Source organism: Erithacus rubecula (assembly GCF_903797595.1).
Source record: "Erithacus rubecula genome assembly, chromosome: 8".
Lineage (NCBI taxonomy): Eukaryota > Metazoa > Chordata > Aves > Passeriformes > Muscicapidae > Erithacus > Erithacus rubecula.
Window position 1 is genome coordinate 31035372 of NC_136659.1, and position 23902 is coordinate 31059273.

Consider the following 23902-nt stretch of genomic DNA (forward strand, 5'->3'; position numbering starts at 1 on the left):
GAAAGATGGACATTGAGAACTCATGTAGGTTTTTTTCAAGCTAATTAAAATTTTTTGAGGTCATAGTTTGAAATAGATTGCAGAGTAAAGGATTAAAAGCCAATGGAAGAGCTACTGTTGTTTACAATGTTTTACAGTCCTTTTGTAATGTTTCCCATAAGATAAAAAATAGACTGAGAAATCTGGTCAGGTTGAGTTGTTCAGTCTGAAGCAGTGGGGTTTAACTTTCTCAGTCTCTGTAACAAATTACAACAAGACAGAAGCCTGATTTGGTGGTCTGATCATCCATGGTATATTTCCAACATGAGGCATTAGGATTTTCCAGCCTCCAGCACTACACAGGACCATGTGATGAATGGCTTAAAGTCAGACATTTATAAGGTGGCATTTGTGGAGTCCTCTGGGAATCTGTCCCTAGCTCTGTGCTGCCAGGTGGCTCTTGAAAAGAATCCTTACAGCAGCAGGAGGGAGGGCTGCTTCTGCAGAATGAATTGAATTGTGTGATAATGTAAGTTTGTACAAAAGGAATACCAAAAGCAGATTGCCTTAAGAACAAAATTAGAGCTAGCTGTGAGTTTCTGTGGAAGCAGTAATGTAAAGAAATGGCTTATGAATCCCAGTAGCTGTGCAGAGAAATGATTGCGAGAACAAATTTAGTTCTTCCCTGGAGGATGGAGAAATGTGTTGTAGAGTTAGAAGTGGGAATCTGTTACAATCTCTGATGCTGAAGTGCACATCCTGTGGGGCACAGGTCTCCCATGACCCTCTTTAACTCAAACAGGCAATTTCTTCACTCATTTTGCCTCCTTTCCCAAATTATATTAGGGAAAGCATGGAAGAGCTCTTCGTAAGTGCAATTAGCACTAATGTGCCTCCAGCCCCATACTCTGAAGCATTAATTGTGCTTGGGATGTGTGGGAGGTCCAGTGGCTCAGAGCCTTCCTTGCTCAGGTGTCTCTGGCAGCAGGATAATCACCTCTGATGCTTCCCCTTCCTGGAAGAGTCACTGCTCTGTTGTATCCATGATTGCAACTAAAAAGTGGCTGCCAGTTTAGTGTTAATATGGATTCTAAGACACAGGACAAATTAAATTCAGGATAATGGTGCTGATGATATTTGAAGAACAACAATTTTCAATTATTAGAAAGTGTTAGCCTTGATAGGATGAAAAATATATGTACTTAGCTAGGGAGTGGTGTGAGTTTGGGGATAACTCCGTGGTCTTGTTTGTGACTGTTCATCAGTCACCCCTTCACACCAGGAGCTCCAGCAGGGTGAAATTCCTGACACAGGTTGGTGCAGGAGGCACTTGGCAATGCACCACTGGCTGCTTCTCCTTACAAGGCTGTGATGGAAGAGGGTGACAGACCAAAGAAATAGTCTCAAGCAAAGCAATTTATTTTCTGATCTATGTTTCCATTTTCAATTGCAACATGAAGCAAGATACTGCTTCTTCCTTTGAAATCTAGATAAGAGCCTTGCATATTTTTAATCCTTGTTAAAAAGCACTGGCAGCCCTACTAAAAGGTGCTGTGAAAGTATGAGCTTAAAAATTTGTGAGAGGAAGAACATAACTGTGATATGTTTGATCTTTTATAGCACTAACTCTATATTCTCTTGCTATCACTTGCATAAACATCAGGTTGTTCTGACTCTATGTTCCAATACAAAGTACAAGCACTAGCAAAGGGTGATCCAGTTCAGTCCTTTTTAAGAAGAGCTGTTTTCATATGAATGACAGTTGTTATTATGAGTAACAAGTAAATAAACCTTCAGAAGGCTGAACTTTCTAAGCAAAGTAAGCTAACCCAATGGGGAGGGAGTGGGAGGAGAAGGCAAGGGGCTGTAATGCTAATTTCTTTTGACTTATGCTGGTTTTTCTGGTAAAAAGCCCAGCCTCATCATTTGAGAAATATTCTTACCTTTTCCCCAAATATGTTAAGCTGGCAGGATTTATCAGGTTTTTATAGTCTAGGGTGTTTTCCTGTTTGTTTGGCTTTTTCTTGTTTAACCAAAATTTGGTGACAGTTTCCTCTTCTACAATGAAGGCTTAGGATGGGTGATCAGAGTTAGGGCAAGGAGTCTGTTCAGTCCAAATGCCAGCAGAGACCTGCTGCAAACAAGGTGGAATTAGGAGAGTTTTATAGGGGAAGAGAAGTTAAAAGATTTTTCAGCAGCTTTCCAGTCAAGTAGGTCATATTTAATTAGATGCTACAGTTTTTATAGCATGAAATCACAAGAAAGTGCCCTTTGGTACCCAGTTCTGGTATATCACACTTTGAAGTAGAGCTGGTGGTAGTAGCTGTTCAGATGGTAATTCCTTTTTTTAGCTCTTGTTGGGGAAGGAAGTATGCAAATGATTACTGCTGAGATCCTTTGACTGAACTGTTGCTGTATGCATTACTTGGAATGAGTTTAGAAGTTGCAGTCACTTTTCTACTGAAGAAACTTCAGACTATGAAAATTTTCTTAATTTACTGATAGTTTTGTAGAGTGTTGTTGTAATATGGAGGATAGCACATTGGTGAATCCAAGTTAGGAATAATTTTGTAGTAGGACAGAAGCATTTCTTTCTCAAAGAATGGTTACACAGGTAATGAATGGTGAGTGTAGTGCATTTTGTAGTGACAAATTGTTCATTTGAATTACACACAGGTTTGCGAGGCAAGGAATGAAAAGCCTTGTTCTAGACTCCTTAAGGTTTGTAGCCAAGTGAATTCTCAAGACTAGGAAAGAATCAGATGACAGAGTTCCTTGCTGGTGACTGGGGATGGTGTCAGGTGTGGTTATAGATCCTGTCCAAAACTGAGAATTCTTCATTCACACTGAGATGCTTTTTAGTGGGTGTTCATGAATTAGGAAGTCTAATTGGAGCATTTAGTGTGGGGAAAAGTCATAGTGAAAGGGAGAGCTGGTAAAACTGAAATTTTTCCCTCATTTGAAGAAGTTGTTGCCCCAAAGCTGCAGGTGGGGACTGCTGCTGGAGCCAAGGCCAGGTGCTGCAGGGCTCCCCTGTGCTCCCCCAGCACAGGCAGGAGTGGCTGCAGGCTGGGCACGTGAGCAGGCTCCAGCCTGGTGGATCCTGGCTAAATTTAACTCTGGCTGCATTCCACAGCTGAGATCAGGGCTGTGCAATGACACCAGAGCAGAGCTTAGTGCAGGAGCCTGGATGTGGGTAAGAATGGGTTTGAGGGAAGAGAGAGGACTTGTGTGGCAAAGGATTAAGGTGCAGGAGGGATAGGCAAGAGTGCATGGGGGCAGTTCTCAGGGTTGGGAAGGATTAGATGTTCTGAGGAATGTGGAGGGGGCACATGGGCTCAGTTGGCATCTGGAGGAGCAGAACTGACACTGGGGGAGTTAAAACATGACAGGGGAGTCTGGCTCTGGCAGGACTTGGCCCTGAGGAAGTCCCTCAGACACAGTGACTCCACTGCTGAGCTCCTCAGCTCTGGCTGGCTGAATTGTGTTGGGCCTCCACTGACAACCTCCTGAAACAGTAAAGGGGCATGAAAAGCAAACTGCAGTCTTGACTGTTTGGGGTATTTAGGGGACCATTAGGTCACTAATTTCAGATGGAAACTGTTTGCTGTATTTGAGAAACAGGTTTTATGATAGTTCATGTACTGGTATAAAACCATGGATTTTGAGGTGGTTGCACACAGATCTGGTCTATCAAAATACACAGAAGTTAGGAAAATAAGCCTTGATGACAGGTCTGCAAACTTTGCCTTGATATATTGTACTGTAAATATTTCCCTTTTTTGTAGATCTGGAAATTCTGGTCTGTCTTACAAAGTTTTGTTTTGTTTTTTCTTGGTGTGAACCAAATCCAGACTTAAAAAAAGATTTTACAGTCAAGAACTGTGAAGAATGGGGAGGAAAAACACATTGTGGAATAAGACATGACTTAAAAATATAGAGACACTATAAAATTTATACATCTGAACAAACAGAATATTTTCTTACCTGTATGAAATAAGATACTTTGAATTCATTTTGCAATGGCATTCAGGGCCTGGAAGTGTGTGTAAATTCTAAAATGTCTGTGGTCCTTTCTATGCCTTCTCTGTACTTCTGATTTACTGATAAATAATTTTGTTGTGTGGTCACATGCAACACATGTGGAATCAGAATATGTAAACAGTTTTTTTGTTGTTGTTGCTTCATTATTTCACAGGTAATATAGTACAGAACTGTTCTCCTGCAGCTATTGTTTGAAATAATCTGTGTGGTGACTGATTTTTACTTTTTGACAGGAGAAGATTCAGATCCAGTTGTCACAGTCTTTTGAAAAAGAAGAAAAACCTGCAAAAGATGAATCAGAAAAGGAAAAATCCAGTGATAAACTGTCCAGAAAAATGTTATCAAGAGGTTTGCTATCTCTCCTTGTACTATTGCTTTTTTTTTTTTTTTTTTTTTTTTTTTGCAAATGAAGCAGATAGATCAGACGCCTTTGAACTGATGAAGGAATTGGTCCCTGAGGAAAGAGAGCCCTAGAGACTTCATCAAACACTGCAGCAAATGCTTTTCCTTTCTGTCCTGCCTGTGGAGAGCAGCATTAATAAACAGCTGTGTTGCCTCAGTTGTGTCCAAGTGTTCTTTAAGGTGACTTTGAGTCAGTGGAAGCTCCTGTGTTGTTCCTGGGCTTTGTTGTTACAGGCCTTGTGAAACTGAAGTGAGAGTGGCACAGCTCTCTTTGTACTTTTTCTGATCCTCATTCAACAGGCATCAGTGTTCTCCTTTGTTTATTTTACTTTTAATAGTATCTTGAATTTTTCAGTAAAGTTTTGGAGTGGGGGTAGAACTACATAAATAAAAAGGACAAGTATTTTGTTTTCAGTTAAATATTCCTGCATTTTGGATTAAAGTTACAGTCCATGTGCTGAAAATCTTTGGGTTTTAATTTGAAAGAGAGCTGTGAAATCAGTGACATAAACCAGTTTTTGTCTGTGCTGCCTAATGCCTCCTACAGGTAGAAGACTTTATGCATTTAAGTTGGCAAATTATTTTACAGCTCTTGCTTTAAATACCCAGAATGTTTACCTAAATATCTTAGACCAGACAGAATATGGAAAATACCTTTAGAGCTGAAATTCTTTTTGAGACAAGTGGCACTTGTCCATCTCATATCCCACAATTCCATAAGGCATTCCTTGTGTGGAATTTCATTGCAGCTTGTCCCATCTGCCAATCAGGTATTTGTGAAATAAAAGCACTGGGATGGAGAGATTAACCTGCATTTATAAATATCTGTCTTTGAAATGTCTTAAATACCACCCCCAAATACCCAACAGGTAATGATTTACAACAGGGAGGTTGAGAGCAAAGTGACAAAATGCCTGTAGTATAGGTGGATGTCTGAATTCCACCACTCTCTCCTCTGAAGGTTAATTACTCCTCAATATAGGATGTGGCAAAATAGGAAATTATGGAATTTTAGCATCAGTTCTAGTAATTATAACTAAATCATTGCTCACTTGCAAATTAGAAAAATTGAAGTAAATAATTACTGAATCTTGAACGTTTTTACCAGGGATAGCCTTTTTTTGCCTTCTCCTGTACAGAATCAAAAGTAATTCCACACCATAAGTGCCCAGACTTGCTTGCTTTCATTCAAACTCTGAGCAGCTGGAAGAGCTGCAACCTGGGCAAAAGTTTGAGTTGTGCCTAACTAAGTTGAGACTAGTCTAACACATAGGTAGTTCTTGGAATAAATAGTTCTAATTCTAAAAATACTGTTCCAACACCTGTTGGTTTGAATCCTAGTACCTGGAACCCAAAGGTCCTCATGTAAGGGAAGATTTGGGGTTAAATCATTCCTTTCAGGGACAGATTCTAGGGGATGGTATGTAACTGAATACTTTCTTTCACTGAAATCAGAAAAAGAGGGCAAAGGTTGAGACTTTTTGAAAACATCTAAACGTGATGTTGTGCAAACAAAACCCAACAGGACAAGGACTTTCAGTAATGCAGAGCACCACCTTATGAAGGTTAAACTGTTACATTCTGAATTACAAAATTTCTTTGGGCAACATCCAGTAGTTGAGTAGATGGCTGCTGCTGCTGCTGCTCCACAGATGGGATGGTGAGGACATGTGGCAGGCTGATGGAAATCAGGTCTCTCAGGGTGATTACCTGCTTCACAACATACAGCCAGTTGTTAACAGTGCTATTACTGAAACTTCTGAATAACCCTTGAATTAGTGGATAGGGGGTGGTGATGAGTTTTCTGGTTTGTTTTTGACTTGTGGGCTTTTTTTCCTGGAAACTGGAAGCATTTAATTTTGGCAGTAATGTACATAATGGTTATATAATATTGATTCCATATATAGTATGTTCAGCAATAATTGGAAAACAGCTTCTTCAGAGTGTGATTTTGTTCTCTTCCCCCTCACCATTAGATTCCAGCCAGGAGTATACAGATTCCACTGGTATAGATCTTCATGAATTTTTAGTAAATACATTAAAAAACAATCCCAGGTAAGAATCAATGATGTCAACTTCCTTTATGTTTTTCTTTCTTCTTTTTGCCTGAGGTGTCACACTACTTATGTTTTTGTTTGTGTTTTTTTTTTTTCCCTTCTTCTATGTCTAACCCTCCATGTCAGTTATTCAGGGTGAGATTCTGTTGCACAGACTGTCTAAAACACCACTGTATTTGGTTTGCTTTTTCAGCAGAGGTTCAGGACATTGAAGTGGTTTAAATGCTTTTAATGCTTAATATGCAAATGATGTGTTCAGTCTATGTGCAATTCTCTCCCTGAAGGGGCTTCAGAACATTTTCTGTAAACCTTGTACTGTCTTAGCACCTGTTTGTTAGAGACCAAGCTGCCTTTTCTGACTCTCATCTGTCTTGCACTGAATTTATTGATATTTTTTAAGCTGTACCATATATAACTGTAGTTAGATTCTCATTCTGCACACCAGAAACCAAATGTGACCTGAGTCCATCATTTATTAGCAACAGAGCTGACCTGGTTCTGTTGCTCTGACGTTTGCAGTCTGCCCCTGTCTTGTTTGTTCTTTCCCTCACTAGGGTTTTGTGCTGGCTTTGTGGCTATAGTACAAGGCAAGAAATTAACTTGATGCAACTGTGCTCTGCCACAAAAGCTGTTTCACTGCTATTCGTATTATAGGTAGGACTTCCAATGTCATAATTTATTTGGATTCCATTTTAGTCAGGAAAAATATGACATGAGCCATAATATGGCCAAAGCCATAGTTCTATAGAGTAAAATTAGAAAGCACAGACCTCTGTGAGACTCTTAGTAGTGGTTCCTGTTTGAAGCCATGAAGCATCCCAGTGGAAATAAGGAATTGTAGGTGAGATCTCGAGGGGATTCCATGTACAGTGACTGGGAAGCTTAGTTACTTGATATGCACAGATGATGAACTCTGCATCACTGGATTTTTTTCCATCTTAATAGTTAATTAGAACCAGTGCAAGCAGTTTCAAGAACAGTGTTCCTTTCTACCACCTTGAGTTTTAGCTTTTTGTGTCTCTAATACGTCAGCACATTGCCACATGTGCCAGCCTTAAGCCCTTGTTTGTTGGTGATGTGCCCCATCACTTTCTCAGTGATGCCCTGATGTGCTTCACAATCCAAGGGCCAGCTGAGGCCTCTGCACATCTCCCTGCCCACACCAGCCAACAAGGAACAGCCTCAGCACTGCTTTTCCTCCTGGAGCCTGTCTTCTCCATGACTGCCCTTCCTGCTGAGCCTCCTGGGCAGGGACTTCTTGGAGGATCTGTGTACTCTGATATCTGAGAGCATGTTTTACTAGGCAGGCTCAATACAAAACAGCAAAAAAAGCATACTTTGTCCTAAAAATTCTGCATTTGACACCTGCTGGTCCTATTTCCAGTCTGCCACCATCCTTTGATCACAGCTCTGATCTGTGTATTCTTAAGATGAATACAACTGCAGTTATTGGAGTGTCTCATATGTGAGTTGCTGTGTTTTTATTTTCAGGGACAGAATGATGCTGCTGAAATTAGAACAGGAAATTTTAGATTTCATTGGTAATAATGAGTAAGTACTGTACTCTCATAGGAAAAAAGAATTCAAGAGTGTTCCTTTTTATTTAATAAAGCTACTATTCCTTTCTTCCAGAGTACCAAGAAAAAAGTTTCCCCCAATGACATCTTACCATAGAATGCTGTTGCACAGGGTAGCTGCTTACTTTGGATTAGAGCACAACGTGGACCAGAGTGGGAAGTCAGTCATAGTAAATAAAACTAGCAATACAAGAATGTAAGTGTCAAAGCCTTGAAAAACCCTTTTGATTTGTAGCTCTAACACCTGGGATGTGTGAGGCTGTAGCAGGTGAGGTCTGTGTCCTCACTGGGAACAGGCATCAAGGAGAGGTAGTTGAGAGCTTTTTATTGTTCATGTTCTTGCCATTTCATGTTTGAATTATTTTGGGGAAAGAAGGATGTTATCTCTAAGTTAAGAATTTTTGTTACTTTTCTGGCAGAGATGCATTGCTAATTTTGTTTCTGTGAAATATGAATTTATAGCAACTGTTTATTTGTTTAAAGATTCACACCAGTAAAGTGTACAAAGTGCATTCTTTGTTTCTTTTGGATAGCAGAGCCAGCTCTTATCTTAGAACGAGGTCATTTCTAATTTGGTGAAGGGAGGGGACTTGCACAACTGTGGCTTTTGTATTGTTAAATTCTACTGGGAAAATTCAGCTGTTCTTCTGTTGGAATAATGTTGCTTACAGATCTCCCATGGCCTTACAAATAAACATAGCAGAGAAGACAGACATCAGTGGAAATGTCAACCAGGTTAACAAGCTATGGTGTGCTGCTTTACTGTGAGGGCTGGGGAGTTCTTGGAGAAACCCCCAGGAAAATCCATATTGCCAAGAAGGTAGCACTGGGGCCACAGCAACTCTGAAATCTGTGCAGAATTGAGGTTTTCATTCAAGGGACCCAGCTGTTCTCTCCAACCTCTGCACTTGCTCTGTCTGCTCATTCTCTCTCAAAAAGACAAAGGTCTCATGTGTTGACATATTTATGCCACCTAGTTTCTAGTTTTAACTTAGAGCATTTGCCTGACACTGTTTTTGTTGTTCTTGCATGTGAAAACAGGAGTTTACAGTGCCTGCATCCTAATCTCAGTGTCTAGGTACACTCTTTGTAGCTTTGAGAGAAAAAAAATCTAATTATCCACCATAATTTAGAGTCATTAGGACTGAAATGATATGCCACACTGAAATTTCACTTAAGTAAACAGTTTCTCCACAGAAGTTTAGAAGTATATATAGGGCCTAAATGTCTGTTGAATACTTGTTTTATTTATGTATGTGTTTTTGCTTTGGCTGTACAATCTATATCTGAATTGACCTAGAAAGCCAAATATTTCAAATCTGTTGCCTTTGCATCTACCAGGATCTTTTAGACTGAAGCACTTCAACTGTGGAATAAGAATTAAAAAAAGATAATTTCATTTTTATGCTTTAAATTTTTTTTTTTTACCATATTTAAATAGCTTATGACCTCTGGAAGCCCCTGTAGAGGTAGTTACTAATTAGCAGGCATTTCATCTAACCTGCAGACATAAAGATTCTTGATGTTTTCAATATTCTTATTTTAAATCGCTTTGGATATAAAATAAGAATTTAGAAAGAAAACCTTGGAGATCTGCTCCATGTGGAATAAAGCCAAACTTACCTTTTCCTCATAGGCAGGTTCGCGGCTCCCTCGCCGAGCAGGGATGTTGCTGACATCAACCACCCAGTGCACACTGGCACGTCTCAGTGGAGTGGGAGTTGGTGATTGCAGGGCAGTAAATTCAGAGACCTTTAAAAGAAAGAGGTAAGACAGTCTAAAGGTTCTCTGAAATGCCTGCTAATTATGATAGGGCATCCAGAACCCAATAGGCAGGGCTGGCTGTTTCACAGAAAAAGCTCCCCTGACTCCACCCAGAAGTCCTAGGTAATGAGAAATAACAATAGAGAAGAGCATACATTTATTCTGTCTTCTATTAGATAAATATTTCCTGATTGTCTGAGCTCTTCTTTCATGATAGCAGTAGTTTTATTATTCAGGTACTTGGTATCTCTCTTTAATAATAAGGATTTGCAAAATACCACTTTACTTTCACAAAGTAGATAAAATATCAAAGCAATATTTATAATCTGTTTCTTCACTCTCTCCCTATGACTGTGTGAAGCTCTTGCTTGCCTGCATTATGCTGTTCTTCTCTTACTCATTTCTACTTAATTTTGTTTTAGAAGTTTCTAAGTTTCAGTGCTCTCTCCTCTACCTTCTTTCTTCTGTTTTCCCTTGAAATGAACTCTGAGGTATTGCGGCTCTAGCGGCAAACACCTGTCTTCACTTCCATGCATGCCCAAAATCCATTGCATGGCACCAGTTGGGATTCAAAAGCACTTCTGATTCCCCAAGGGCATGTGGTTTGCTTCCCACGTTAATTGGAAGTTGCAGCAGAAGCTTTGAAGGAGGAAGAGGTTTTTAAAGGCAGGTTTGTTATGCCTCAGGATAAGACTTGCAGCTCATCTTTTCCATTGCCCAGACAGCCAAAATCTATTATTTCAGTCAGAATATTAAGTATATTTTAAATTACTCTTGAATATATTCCACTTTCTTCCACTGTGTGTACTGTATGTTTACACAACCATAAATGTTTTCTTTGTAACAACTTTTCTCAGACCTGACCAAAAGTTTTGTGAGCATATAAAGGATGAGAAGAGCGATGACTTCCAGAAGCGGTACATCCTTAAGAGAGATAACTCTAGTTTAGATAAAGATGACAACCAGGTAAAGCACACTGCCTTATTCCTTCCACCTGCTGTGTTTGACTGTGCATTCTTACTGATTTCCTGTGTAAATTGACACTGTACCACTTAATTTAGATGAGAATACGATTAAAAGATGACAGAAGAAGTAAATCCATAGAAGAACGTGAAGAAGAATATCAGAGAGCTAGAGAAAGGATATTTGCACAAGATGTATGTATCAAAACCAGTCTGGCACTGTTTTCTATGAATGCTTCACACACATACATGCACAGGTGGTTTTCCAGGAAATTTTCTGTTTCTGAATGACACTGAGCAGATAAGAAAGAGACTGTGGCCTAAGTGAGTTTTAAATGATATTGCAGTTACTGAGAAATCTTCTGTTTTCTCTAATTGCTGCTGTATGCCACTCAAACAACCCAAGAATTACTGAGGAGTGTTCTCCAGCATTACCTAGTGAAATGTATTTCCCCACTTTGTAGTGTTTTGCCCCTCACTGCAATTTAATTTACAGACTTTTGGTACTGCAACCATTTCAGTTGCTCAGAGCAATAATTAGAAGAAAAAAATCCAAGCAAATTAAAAAACAAAGAAACTCTGTTCTTGCTTGTATCTATAGCAACCACATTATGAGTAAAATGATTTGAGGTTCCGGATGTGAAATTCGTGTCGGGAATCTCACAGTCTGATCTCCTGCCTGGAGATACCCTGCAGGACAACATTATAGGCTACAATTCAATTGCAAGTAGGGATTATATTGAGTAAACAGAACAAGTGTGTCTTTAAAAATACGTGTTACTTTTAATAATCCACTTGACATTTATCTATAGCTCTTGCACATCCAAAACCAGATTTTGAATAGTATAAAATCGAGTTTTCCTTTTGCATCTTGATTTACCATGAATTACACCCTTAGAAGCTTTGTGCCAGATGTTGGGAGTCACAGTCAAGGATAACATAATTTGAGTCAGGAGCAACCTTTTTGGTTGTGTTCCCTGTGCTCTGTGCATACCCAGACTGGTACTCAGAGCACTGAGCAGTTCCTGCAGCAGCAGTGGCCTCTCCCCATGTGCCCTTCCCAGCAGAAGATAAGGCAGCTCAGGTGCTGTTGACAGCCCTGGGGATCACACACCAGCTGCAAGTGACAGAAGGCACCAAAGGCCAAGAGAAGATCTGTAATTCAGGAAAAGTCTAATAGAAACCTACAGAGCAGCATTGCAGTAACCCTCATGCTGATTTTGATTTCCTGTACATAGGCCTTTTTATACTGTCTTGTTTTCTCATGGAAATTATTCACCAAGAAGTAAAGTTTTTCAGGCAGCTTAATATAAAGAGGGTGCTGTAGAAGTCTGTGTATAGTACAGAAGACTCCAGATTGTTCTGTGTTTTGTAGTAGGGGTTCTTGATGCCATTCATATTAATTTATGCACTTCTTTGCCCCTCAGTCCCTGTGTTCCCAAGAGAATTATTTCATTGATAAGAGGTAAGAAAACTTGCTGTTTAATTCTGTTTTGTCTTCCTATTTTCTTGATAAATATTAAGCTATCTTATTAAAATGTCAACAGAATCCAGGAGGAAGAAACTAATAGTACACAACAAAGACGACAGATACTTAGGTATTTGATGTTCCCTTCTAAAAAAACAAAATCCAAAGTATTCTGCATGTATTTACCCTTCCTTTCTTGCTTTTTGTTTTTTTGTCATTTTTCTTTTCTCTTATTTTGCAAGCGCTGCTTGTGCTGCAAGTTGAGTTTGTGACTTGCAGGATCAATAAGGAGGCATCGGTGAGATCGGCCAACAGCCACCAGAGCAGCACGGAGACGGAGCCGCGGCCCTGGAGCAGCACCGACTCCGACAGCTCCCTGCGCAACCTGAAACCCGCCGTCACCAAGGCCAGCAGCTTCAGCGGCATCTCGGTGCTGAGCCGCGGCGACAGCTCTGGCAGCAGCAAGAGCACGGGCAGGCTGTCCAAGACAGGTACAGCAGCCTGGGGCAGCCTCTCCTGAGCCCCGTGGGCGTGGCAGGTGTTGGATGGGGAGCTTGAGCCCCATGGGCGTGGCAGGTGTTGGGGTGGGGAGCTCGAGCCCCGTGGGCGTGGCAGGTGTTGGGGTGGGGAGCTCGAGCCCCATGGGCGTGGCAGGTGTTGGGGTGGGGAGCTCGAGCCCCATGGGCGTGGCAGGTGTTGGATGGGGAGCTCGAGCCCCATGGGCGTGGCAGGTGTTGGGATGGAGAGCTCGAGCCCCGTGGGCGTGGCAGGTGTTGGGATGGAGAGCTCGAGCCCCGTGGGCGTGGCAGGTGTTGGGATGGAGAGCTCGAGCCCCGTGGGCGTGGCAGGTGTTGAGCCCCATGGGCGTGGCAGGTGTTGGATGGGGAGCTCGAGCCCCATGGGCATGGCAGGTGTTGGATGGGGAGCTCGAGCCCCATGGGCGTGGCAGGTTTTGGGATGGGGAGCTCGAGCCCCATGGGTGTGGCAGGTGTTGGATGGGGAGCTCGAGCCCCATGGGCATGGCAGGTGTTGGATGGGGAGCTCGAGCCCCATGGGCGTGGCAGGTGTTGGGGTGGGGAGCTCGAGCCCCATGGGCGTGGCAGATGTTGAGCCCCGTGGCCGTGGCAGGTTTTGGGATGGGGAGCTCGAGCCCCATGGGCGTGGCAGGTGTTGGGATGGAGAGCTCGAGCCCCGTGGGCGTGGCAGGTGTTGGGATGGAGAGCTCGAGCCCCGTGGGCGTGGCAGGTGTTGGGATGGAGAGCTCGAGCCCCGTGGGCGTGGCAGGTGTTGGGATGGAGAGCTCGAGCCCCGTGGGCGTGGCAGGTGTTGAGCCCCATGGGCGTGGCAGGTGTTGGATGGGGAGCTCGAGCCCCATGGGCATGGCAGGTGTTGGATGGGGAGCTCGAGCCCCATGGGCGTGGCAGGTTTTGGGATGGGGAGCTCGAGCCCCATGGGTGTGGCAGGTGTTGGATGGGGAGCTCGAGCCCCATGGGCATGGCAGGTGTTGGATGGGGAGCTCGAGCCCCATGGGCGTGGCAGGTGTTGGGGTGGGGAGCTCGAGCCCCATGGGCGTGGCAGATGTTGAGCCCCGTGGCCGTGGCAGGTTTTGGGATGGGGAGCTCGAGCCCCATGGGCGTGGCAGGTGTTGGGATTGGGAGCTCAGGGCATCCCATTCCCTCGGGATCCAGGGGCTGCACACACAGCCCTAGAGCAGAACGGGACAAATGGGGTGAATGCTTCTGGCTTTGGAAGGTGAACTTTCAACTGCGTTGTATATGGCTTGAAGTTCAATGCCTTTCATGTCATGTAAAGTGTTTGAAAAGGTTTTTTTACCAGAAATACTTTTGTATAAAATACTTGGAATTCAGCGCTTTGGTTCTAGTGGGGCAAAGCTGCATTGCACAGTCTTGGGAAACTCTGCAGTGCTGTCCTTCTAGCTCAGCTCAACAGCATTCAAGCCTATGAGTTATTGAATAATTATTTAAATTATTTAATTATTTAAATTATTATCAAATTGTTATTTATTATCTAATAACTTTAAGTTCTTTTTATTGTGTTCTCTTTTCTTACATTAAAGTAAATATGGCTAAAATGCTTACTTAATTTTTAAATGCTGAGAAATGACATCAGTGAAACTAAGTGTACTAAGTGTACTGTTTAATTTTAAGATTCAAAAATGTGGGAGAAAAATACTTATGAGAGTCAGGGTTTCAAAGGGTGTTAACTTGTAATTAATGTGAAAACAAAATCTCAGAAAATATGGGAATAAACCTTCTGCGGGTCAAAAATGAAATGTAGCAAATACTTGTATTTCAAATGACAACATAATTTAATCCAGTTGCTAATCTGTGGAGTTTTGGCACTTGTAATACATAGGTAAATTAGTGGTGGCTGCTTCAGAATTTGCAGAACTGTAAAAAGGCAGAATATAATTGCATGCCTTATTAATATTGGCTTTGATCTTATTTATAAAACTGGTTTCTAATGAGGATCTACCTAAATTTTTTGCTTTTCCTTAGATCACCTCTACCTTTTAGGTAAATGGCCACATTGCTGTAACTTAATGCAGTAAAACAGTAACAAATTCTGTTTGTCTATGTTTTATACAAGTATATAACAACCCAAAACATTTCAAGGTACTTGACTGTACAATTGTGCCATCATTTGGAGTGATGCTATTTGGCACAGCTTGAAAATTAACTGCAATTTGACAATAAAATACATTCTTGGAAATCTTAATTGGCTAAATTTCAAGAACATAAATGGATTCTTAAAATTTTTGCTGGAAGCTTTATTTTGGCATTCTGAGACTTTGGACATTCAAGGTTTGGAATGCCCACCTCGATGGTTGTTGTTTCATGCAGTTCCAGGTTGTGGTGATTTGGCACATGTTGAGCTTGGGTTTGTTCACTGTTCAGGGATGTAATTGGCTCTGGTTTTAATGGCTTCAGCCTCATTTCTCTGTATAATCTAGAAGTGAACACACTTGGAAATGAATCCAAGTAACTCTGCTCGGGCAATGATGGTTTTACAGAGCTGGGATGTGCTGTCTCACACAGTTTACAATTAATAGCTTTGATTTTACTTCATTCAGCCATAAAAAAGGCCAATGCTTCAAGCTCTGTTTTCTTTGTAAACACAAATTGAAGGGTTACAATTAGCAACTTTTTATAAAGAATTGCAAGGTAACTTCAAGCAGTACATAAATTCCATCAGAGTAGTTTTTGAGTCTTGCATTTTCTTCTAGATTGTATAGAGGCTACTAATGCAGTTTGTAAATTTAAACAACTATATTGTTTCCAAGTACTGCAAGTATCATAGATTTCTTATTAAATCTTTGCTAAACTGTATACCTAAAGCTCCAGGTGTCAAGTGACCTGGGAACAGCAGTTCCACAGACCTCTCCCTACTGGACTTGTGGAATATTTCTTTTGGCTGCCTTGGCTTTCAGGAAGCTCAGGGTCTGGTTCTCCACTGCCTTGCAATGTTTATAATAATTCGTAGATATAAAATGAGTACTGATTTCAATTGGCTATTTCATACTCCTTTGAAATTTGAATTGTTGCACAAAACCAAGCTAAAGCTACCATCTTACCCTCATTTCGTTTTTTCTAACTATATTCTTGATTTCAGCCTGCAGATTGTCAGAGGCAGTGTTGAGGGTTTTAGTGTAGTGCAAATTGTCCTGCAGGTGAGTCAGAAGATCTGACCCCAGCAGTGGAAAGAAACTGGTCCTTGCTTGCATGCAGGCTGTATCTGCAGGACATGAGGCTGTAGCTGGCAAATCCACAGGGACAATGAATGGAGCCCTGCAGCTGCATTCCCTGCACAGCTGCAGGAGCTGCCTCAGTGCATCCAATCCTCCATTTTGGAGTCATGACCAATCACTTCCATGAATTCTGGAGGTACAGATACACATTTTCTGACCAGCAAACCAAGCTAGATATGAAAGCCTTACTTTGCAGTGCAAAGCAGTGCTGAATTGGCCCTTGGTTCACAGAAGGGACCTTGCAATGGCATTCCAGGGGAGATGGAGGGGGAGTCCATTGACAAGGCTGCTGTTAAACAATGTGCTTAATGCTGAGCTTTCAGGGTGAGCACTTAAAAGTGTATATTTTAAAGTGAGCTTGATGTTACTGTCTCCAGGTAAAACCAATTTCTCATTGCTCCTTTCCTAGGTTCAGAATCTTCTAGTAGTGTAGGGTCCTCCACAGGCTCTCTCTCTCACAGCCAGCAGCCTCTTCCAGTGCCAGCTCTAAGCCAGCCCTCCCCTGGCACGCCTGCCGTGTATCCAACTGTCAGCTCTAGTAACTCTCTTTCCTTTGACGGTGCCATGAGCGGGCAAGTGGCACCTGCTGCTAGCAGCAGCTTCTTTCTGCTTCCCCTGGAAGCAGCGGCCATCCCGCCTGGCAGTGTGCTGCTCAACCCTCAAACAGGTTGGTACATGCTTGGGGCTGTCTCTGTTACACTGGGGAACTTGGAAAAAAATGCACGAGTGTTTGCATAAGACTTCATGTCAGTATTGTCCTTTGTCCTTTATTTTCTTTTTATTTTTTTAATGTGGTTGTGTTTGTTCAATGCACTTAATTTAACAAGGAAGCATGACTGGAGGATCAAAGGAATAAGTAAACTCACATGATTTTTTCTAGAAGAGTTTTAACTTACATGTAAAATTTTAATGAGTGACTTTCATAAAATATGAAAATCATATGATTTACTATCCAGAACACAGAATAACTTAATTGTTTCAGCTTTTTTCAGGAGAGGAAAATATCTCTTCCCGTACTACTATAAAACAGTTTCAGTGACGGGATAGATGCTGAGAGAGGATTTATATTGACCTGAAAATTTATCATCTTTTGTTTTTTTTGATCAACATACCCATGTCTCTATACTCAATGCTGAGTTAGTACAAGTGAAAGAAGGGAGCAAAAATATTTCTCATTGGTGTTGTTAAAATGATCATGTAGTAAATAATTTCCTTTACTAGAATATATGACACTGGAACAGATAAATTCCTCTTTTTCCTTAATATGAATCAATTGCTAAAAACCTGGTTACAAACGAGTTGTAGGACTTAATTTTCATAGATTGCCATTGGATTTGGAGGAGAATGTATTTTCATCTTAGAGCTAAGTTCATTAGTAGTCTTTCATAATTATGTTAATGTCTAAAAAGCTTCTTATAGGAGACAAATAACACTTTGAGAGCAAGGAACATTTAGGTGCATATAAACTTTGATTTCCAATGTATTTGAATCATCATATTCTGTAATTGTTCCTCTGGCTATATTGTTCCAATGCTAGCCAAAGCAGAGATTGGTTCCTCAGAGTTTCTCATAGAGGATTTTGTACTTGGTAATTAGGAAGAGACAGTTCTTACCCAGCCACTACAAGAAATAAGTGAAGATTAGCAGGAAGTAGTAGAAGGAAATTAAGAAAATCCTGAGTCCCTATTGGTGTGAACATTCCCAATTCTTGAGTGTTAAAAGAGAAATCTGTTAAGCTCAGTTGAGTATCACCTGATGATCTGCAGTCCTGCTGTAGCTTCTTTTTGCAAGTCTGTTCATGCTCTCTCTGTGTCTGCCATGAATTCCCCAGTCCTGTCTTCAGTAACTCTTTATGTTGAGCAGTTTCATTTAAGTGTGATGGGCCCAAGAAGTCTGGGGGAGCATTAGCCTGCTTTGACAGGGTGCAAAGGCTTTAGGCTCAGTTTAAAACTTTCTGGAAAGGATCAGAGTATCTTTAAATGAGAGAACAGAGAAATTTACACTGGTGGTGGACCCTTCAAGCATCAGAATAAAGCAATGCAACGTGTCACTAAGCAGGTAGGCACAGGTTCTTGCCAGCCAGGTTGCTGTTCTTTTGGTTTGTTTTAGTTTTTCCTACCCAGGTACAAAAAGAAGCAGTGGTGGTTTTTTGAGGTTTTTTGTAATTTACTTTTATAGAGTTTATTTTTCAATTGTTTTTCATTGGTCCATTGCTGTAATATTGAGGTTGCAAATTATTAAATAGGAGAATAAGTCTGTGTTATATATTTTGAAAGCTAAAAGCCAATTAATCTAAGAGTATAGGAAGAGAGTCCTCTGTCAGTAATCTCATTAGCAGTCATGGAAATGCCAGGGCAACTATTGCTTTGTATAATTTTCAAAAGTTATTTGCCTTTAAGCTCTCCTGTGTTCTGACTGGTTTTCAAATTGATTAAAGGAGACGAATTTTTTAAAAAATCCTTAAAATGGTATTTTAGTAGGATTTTCCTTTATTACTCCTGTCATATTCAATACTTGATTAAAAATCAAGTTTCAAGATGAGTAGGATATAAGAAATTTTTATGTGCATTCACTGCGTAAAGACTGGGGTGTCTTTGTTCAGCTTGAGTATTTTGGGTTTTATCTGCATGTTGTTACAGTTGTGGCATTTGGCATGAATCTGTCATATAAAGCAGTATGACTTCAGTTCTTTTTCAGTTGTAGTATGTGCTCTTTTGCTGTCTCCTCCCAGCAGAGGTGCAGCTGGCTGTGTGTGTCTCCCGCAGGTCAGCCGTTCCTCAATCCCGACGGCACTCCGGTTGTGTACACCCCGCCCCTGCCTCAGCAGCCTGCTAGGACCCAAGTGCCTGGAGCTGCCCCTCAGCCAGCCCTGCCCAGCCCTGCCCAGCAGCAGCCCGGAGCCAGCCCCGTCCTCTCACAGGTGCACTTGTCAAACACGTGCTCAGGGACACTCTGCGCCTCTCACCCGCCTCTGCCAACAGGGACGGGGGGTTATTGCTTCTCCTGCAGTGAACAGCAGTCACACTGATAAGGGTAACTGGGCTTTTTCCCTCCCAGTCCTCAGAACTAGCAGCTCTGCTCATGCCCTGAGCATGGTAGGCAACCTTTTCTTAAAAATACTGAGAAATTTTACTATGAAAATATTCTGGTAGCAAGGAGAAGAGGTTCTGCTGTAGAGTTACCCAGGCATTAAGAGCAATATAGTTTGCAGCTGGGAAGAGAGTTAATCCAACTGGAACCTTGGGTTTCTCAGCCAGATGAATTCCTGGCTGTACAGCACAAGCAGGAGTCATGGCACAGAAGGAGTAGCTCAGGACTGGTACAGCATGAACATCTCACTGCAGCCTGTTCTGCTCACAAAACCACACACACAAGTACAGGATGTATTTTATCCTTGCCTTATACAAGAGTTTAGTAAAATAGGCCAGATTAAAGACTGCCCCAGCCCTAGAAGAAGAAGAAAAGCAAAATATATGGGCAGGAGAAAGGAGAGTTCTGCCTCTCCCACAGCAGCTATTTCAGTCACCAAGGTACTGGCTGTAGTCTCCTGTGGTATTTTCAGATGGTTCTTAAATTTTATGGAAAGGTTATTTATAGAACTTCATCTAAACCTTTTACCTTTGTTTGTTTTCCCCATTTAAACCTGTTCAGATAGACGGATATGCCACAATAGAGCTGGTCTGATTTGAAAAAGGTCTCATTTGTGCTCTTTCTAATTCACAGAAGTCTCTATGTAATATTTACCATTTTCTTTTCTTGCCATTTTGTACTAATTCTCTGATTACTTTCTCAATGGATGCTGGAATTAAACCTGAATGAAATACTATGAGCAATGATAACTGTCTAGAGAAAATATTTTAGTATTATTGAAAAAATGAAAGTAGTATATTTGAATCCATGGTTAGTAGTAAATTCATTCTGCCTTTAGATGCTTTGGAAGAGCTTGTTTAAAATGCATGTGTAGTTTTTAGTGTCTCTGAAGGAAACAGTAAATGTTAAATAGAAGCAGTTGCTGACATAGCAAATATAGTGTATAACAAAGCAATGAATGTCTTTTGGGAGACTGAGATATTCAGAGTTACTTCTGTCTTCCTTCTATGCAATCGTAAGCTTAAGAAAAAAGAAGTATCCATTTTGTTTCTGGGAGTGGAGCGAGTTGCTCTTTTGGAGCATAGACGCTTTTCTCTGTTACCAAAGACTTGTTTCCACTTCTCTTACAGTGGTGCTAACCTTGTTGATAACCCTGTTATTTCTGCAGCCTCTGCGGGCTCTGCAGCCCTCCTCCCAGCCTGTGCAGTACTCTGCAGTGTCGTACCCACCCCCGCTGCTGCCAGCCTCCTCTGCACAGCAATACTCTGTGGTATTACACCTTCTCTTCTCTGCTCCCTGCACGGCCTCAGCTCTGCTGCCTGCTGACCTCTGCTTGCCTGTTGGAGTGCTCTGTGATACCAGGGTACTGACTGGCTCTTGATCACAGTGACACAGCACCTGAGTGCCCAAGATGGGAACATTTCATGTTCACCAGGAATATGTGCAAATGAAGCCATATCTATAGATATCTATATTTTGAGATACATTATTTCCCTTTACCTTTGTAAAGGAATGTTTTCAGTGCTGTTTCATTAGCCAGTCAGTATCTTTTTATGTCTCTGGATTAACCTCTTTCCATTGTTTCTTATTGTTTCCATGTCTGCTCACTCTTCTGCTCAAATTTAATACATTTTGAGGGATCAGCTACTCTGATTTTTTTTTTTTTCTGGTTACCTTTTTGTTGCCTGTTTGGTAGAACTTTCAACACTCCCACTTCTTCAGTATCCACTGTTTAATAAGTAGAAGCTGGAAATAAAGTATCTATCTAAAACCAGGAAAAAAATAAGAAGAAAAACCGCACAAAGTGAAACTGAAACGTAGTAAAGGAGAGTTGTTATTCAAGGGAGAATCTGACCCAGAGTCCAGGTCAAAGTGTGCTCTGATACTTTACTGAGTGCATGTTTGTGTTGGGTTTATGTGGCAAGGTTTTGGAGCATGGAGCTGCAGGAATGGCTTCTGGGAGAAGAGACTGGGAGCTGCCCCATGTTGGGCAGAGCCCATTTCAGGTGACTCCAGGGCTAACACTGCACAGCCCAAGCTGAGTCAGTCATTCACACTAGTGGCACCTCTGAGTGTGCTTGGGAAAGGGTGTGAGAGAGGAGGGAGAAACAACTCTGCAGATATCAAGGCCAGAGGGAGGAAAGCAAGGAGGTGCTCCAGGTGCTGGGGAGGAGACTCTTGTGAAGCAGATTCTCCCCTTGAAGTGCAGGAAGGACCATGGTGGAGTAGATATCGACCCTACAGCCCTTGGGGCATCCCAGAGGTGCTCTAAAGGAAGCTTCAGGAGCAGGTTTTCTGCTAGGACCCATACTAGGGCACTCCACTCCTGAAGAACTTCAGCCTTCAGGAAGAACCCACATTGAAGAGGTTTGTGAGGGATGGTATCCCATGGGTGGGACCCCATCCTGGAGCACAAGAGTGAGGAGGAAGAAGCAGTAGAGACATGACTGGGAACCAATTACAAGCCCCATTCTCCATCCCTTGTGATACTTGGAGGAGGAGGTAGAAGATTTGGGAGTGAAGTTGAGTCTGGGAAGAAGCAGAGAGGTTGAGAGAAGTGGGTTTTAGTTTTGTTTTTATTTCTCACTATCTTACTCTGTTTAATTGCCATAAATAAATTTAATCTTCCTGTGGTGATAATTGGTGAATGATTTTCCTGTCCTTTTCTTGACCTATAAGACTTTGATCATATTTTCTCTCTCTGTATTGCTAAGGATGAGAGGAAGGATGGAGTGATTTGGGGGATACTTAGGAGCCATCCAAGGTTAACCCACCACAGTGTTGTACAATAGTTTATTTTCAACATTAATCAGAAATTTCTTATAATAAATACAGTTTTAGCTGAATCCAGTAGGGATGTTGCTTCTGAAGTTAATTGAGAGTTTGAATAGATGCTAAAGTGAGAAGGAAACTCCTTTCTGTTTGTAGCAATTTCAAATTCAGGAAATAGATTCCAATACTAAGTGCCCTGGCAGTTTGACACATTTATTCCTGCTGATGGTAATTTATGTAACATAGTGAAAAGGATTGATGGTCCTGGATTGTACTCCAAGTGTAGCACCTCTGTAGTTGACACCAGGAGAGTGCTTTCTCCACTTATTGGGAATGCCATGTTCCAGGATGGAATCCTGCTTGTACCACACCAGTCACTGTCACACAGTGACCAGGTCAGACTCTACTTACACTGGTAGTGTAACAGAAATTAGTGTGGTGTGGCTTGGGTTTATCCTTCAGATATATTTACAGCTAACTCACATCTCTTCAATCCTGGGATTTGGAAAAGCAAAATGTAAAATCCAATGTAGAAAATACAATGTAGTTACATTTAATGGGCTCCATTAAGGAATTAAATACCCAAGACAGATTATTATCTAATGAAAATAAGGCTTTTTAAAATGTACTAAATACATACTGAAGATACACTAAATTAAGTTATAGGTGCAAATTCATATTTCCGGCAGTAATTAATATCTTTAGCCTGGAAACTAAAAAAATCATAACATCATAAAATGTGAATGTAGCTAATCAGTAAAAGATGGAGCTTGCACTTACTTTTTCTTGATTAATTCCTGTCTTCAGGACGATCTAAGACCATGAAATAGTTCCAATGTTCCTGCATGTTTGGAGAGTCCACTTTCCAAGTATGAACCAAATCTTCCTGTTTAGCAAAAAAAAGCAATACTAGTTAGTGATTACTTCTAATTTTCAGATGTGGCTAATCTGATGCTATATTGCTCCTTAAGAAAAGGAGCTTGAGGTTACAGTAACAGAAGCTTCAGATTGCACTGGAGCCCTGCTGTCCAGAGTGCAATCAGTGGCATCCTTTCAGATGTTAATAAAACACAGATAGAGGGTAACTACTGGAACACACTTCTTACTTTACTTCATCTCAAGTAAAAAGATAATCTTTGCATGTAGGATAATAACTAGTTTAGAGGAATGTACCTTTTAACTCAGGATTAAAACCTGATTATGTTAAACTCTTAGGACAAAAAATTTACTTCAGCAATCCAGATGCATGTTGCTATTTTAACTGGGGTTAGATGTTTTCACTTAAGTTTTTGAGTCCAGTCAGAAAATGTTAGTGACACAAATTCTGAACTTTCTTTTTGACAAATGAATTCTCACAGTAAGTAGGTAAAGGCAGATGTAATCCAAAAGGCAAAATATTTGCAGTGCAAAGAGTGCAATCTGAACATGGACGTTCTCTCCTGCTGTCAGCCCTGAAGATAATTTGCTACGGTTTGTCTTCTTTGCTGTTGTTCTTTGGCTGCTCGTGCTACTGCCCAGTAATGTGAGACGTGCTGTCTAAAACTTTCTGAGGTATTTGGCTGTTTTATTTCTTTTTCCCCGAAGGTGCATTTGCAAATGCAGTTTTTCCTGTTTTTCCCTGCCTGCAGCAGGACAGCCTGGGGTCGCAGTTCAGCCACCTGAGCCTGGCGCGGCAGCCGGCGGGGGACGGCGGGGAGGCGGGCCCGGCGCTGTTCCAGCCCGGCGTGGTGCTGCAGCCCCCGCAGCAGCCCGGATACATCCTGGCGGCCGCTCCCGCTCCCGCTCCGGCCGCGCCGCCCGCCGCGCCCTACTCGGGGCCCGCGCACCCCGTGGGCCAGCCCGTGCTCCCGCAGCAGGGATTCGTGCAGCAGCCCGTGCCACAGGTACTCTGCTCCTCGGGCTCCTGACAGCTGGGGGAACTCACCCTGCTCTTCTGCTCGGGAGCTTTCCCTACGCTCTGGGGCTCCCTGAGAACTGCAGCTCTGCTTTTGTGCTGGGGCTGGGGTCCTTTTGTAATG

General features: G+C 41.8%; 1 protein-coding gene and 1 long non-coding RNA gene across 20 annotated transcripts in view; one reads left to right on the top strand and one right to left on the bottom strand.

The window, feature by feature from the left end:
- Positions 1 to 23902, top strand: part of R3HDM1 (R3H domain containing 1) — an 81423-nt gene that overhangs the window by 37231 nt on the left and 20290 nt on the right. For 6 of the 19 annotated variants that reach the window (XM_079311738.1, XM_079311736.1, XM_079311725.1 and 3 more), the window contains 13 exons: positions 4257 to 4371; positions 6402 to 6480; positions 7974 to 8033; positions 8115 to 8255; positions 10681 to 10789; positions 10885 to 10980; positions 12213 to 12250; positions 12333 to 12383; positions 12533 to 12744; positions 16432 to 16689; positions 18788 to 18942; positions 20281 to 20382; positions 23513 to 23767. In XM_079311738.1, the coding sequence (XP_079167864.1) occupies positions 4257 to 4371; positions 6402 to 6480; positions 7974 to 8033; positions 8115 to 8255; positions 10681 to 10789; positions 10885 to 10980; positions 12213 to 12250; positions 12333 to 12383; positions 12533 to 12744; positions 16432 to 16689; positions 18788 to 18942; positions 20281 to 20382; positions 23513 to 23767 (1671 nt within the window). Of the gene's footprint in view, positions 1 to 4256; positions 4372 to 6401; positions 6481 to 7973; positions 8034 to 8114; positions 8256 to 9701; positions 9827 to 10680; positions 10790 to 10884; positions 10981 to 12212; positions 12251 to 12332; positions 12384 to 12532; positions 12745 to 16431; positions 16690 to 18787; positions 18943 to 20280; positions 20383 to 23512; positions 23768 to 23902 lie in introns of those variants that run through there. The other 13 variants (XM_079311729.1, XM_079311732.1, XM_079311734.1 and 10 more) reach the window with 8 other exon arrangements.
- Positions 138 to 23895, bottom strand: LOC306804748. The gene is made up of 6 exons (XR_013774986.1): positions 23809 to 23895; positions 22665 to 22770; positions 9683 to 9811; positions 3967 to 4305; positions 1923 to 2110; positions 138 to 1345 (listed from the first exon to the last, which is right to left on the bottom strand). It is a non-coding gene; the product is annotated as an uncharacterized lncRNA (long non-coding RNA).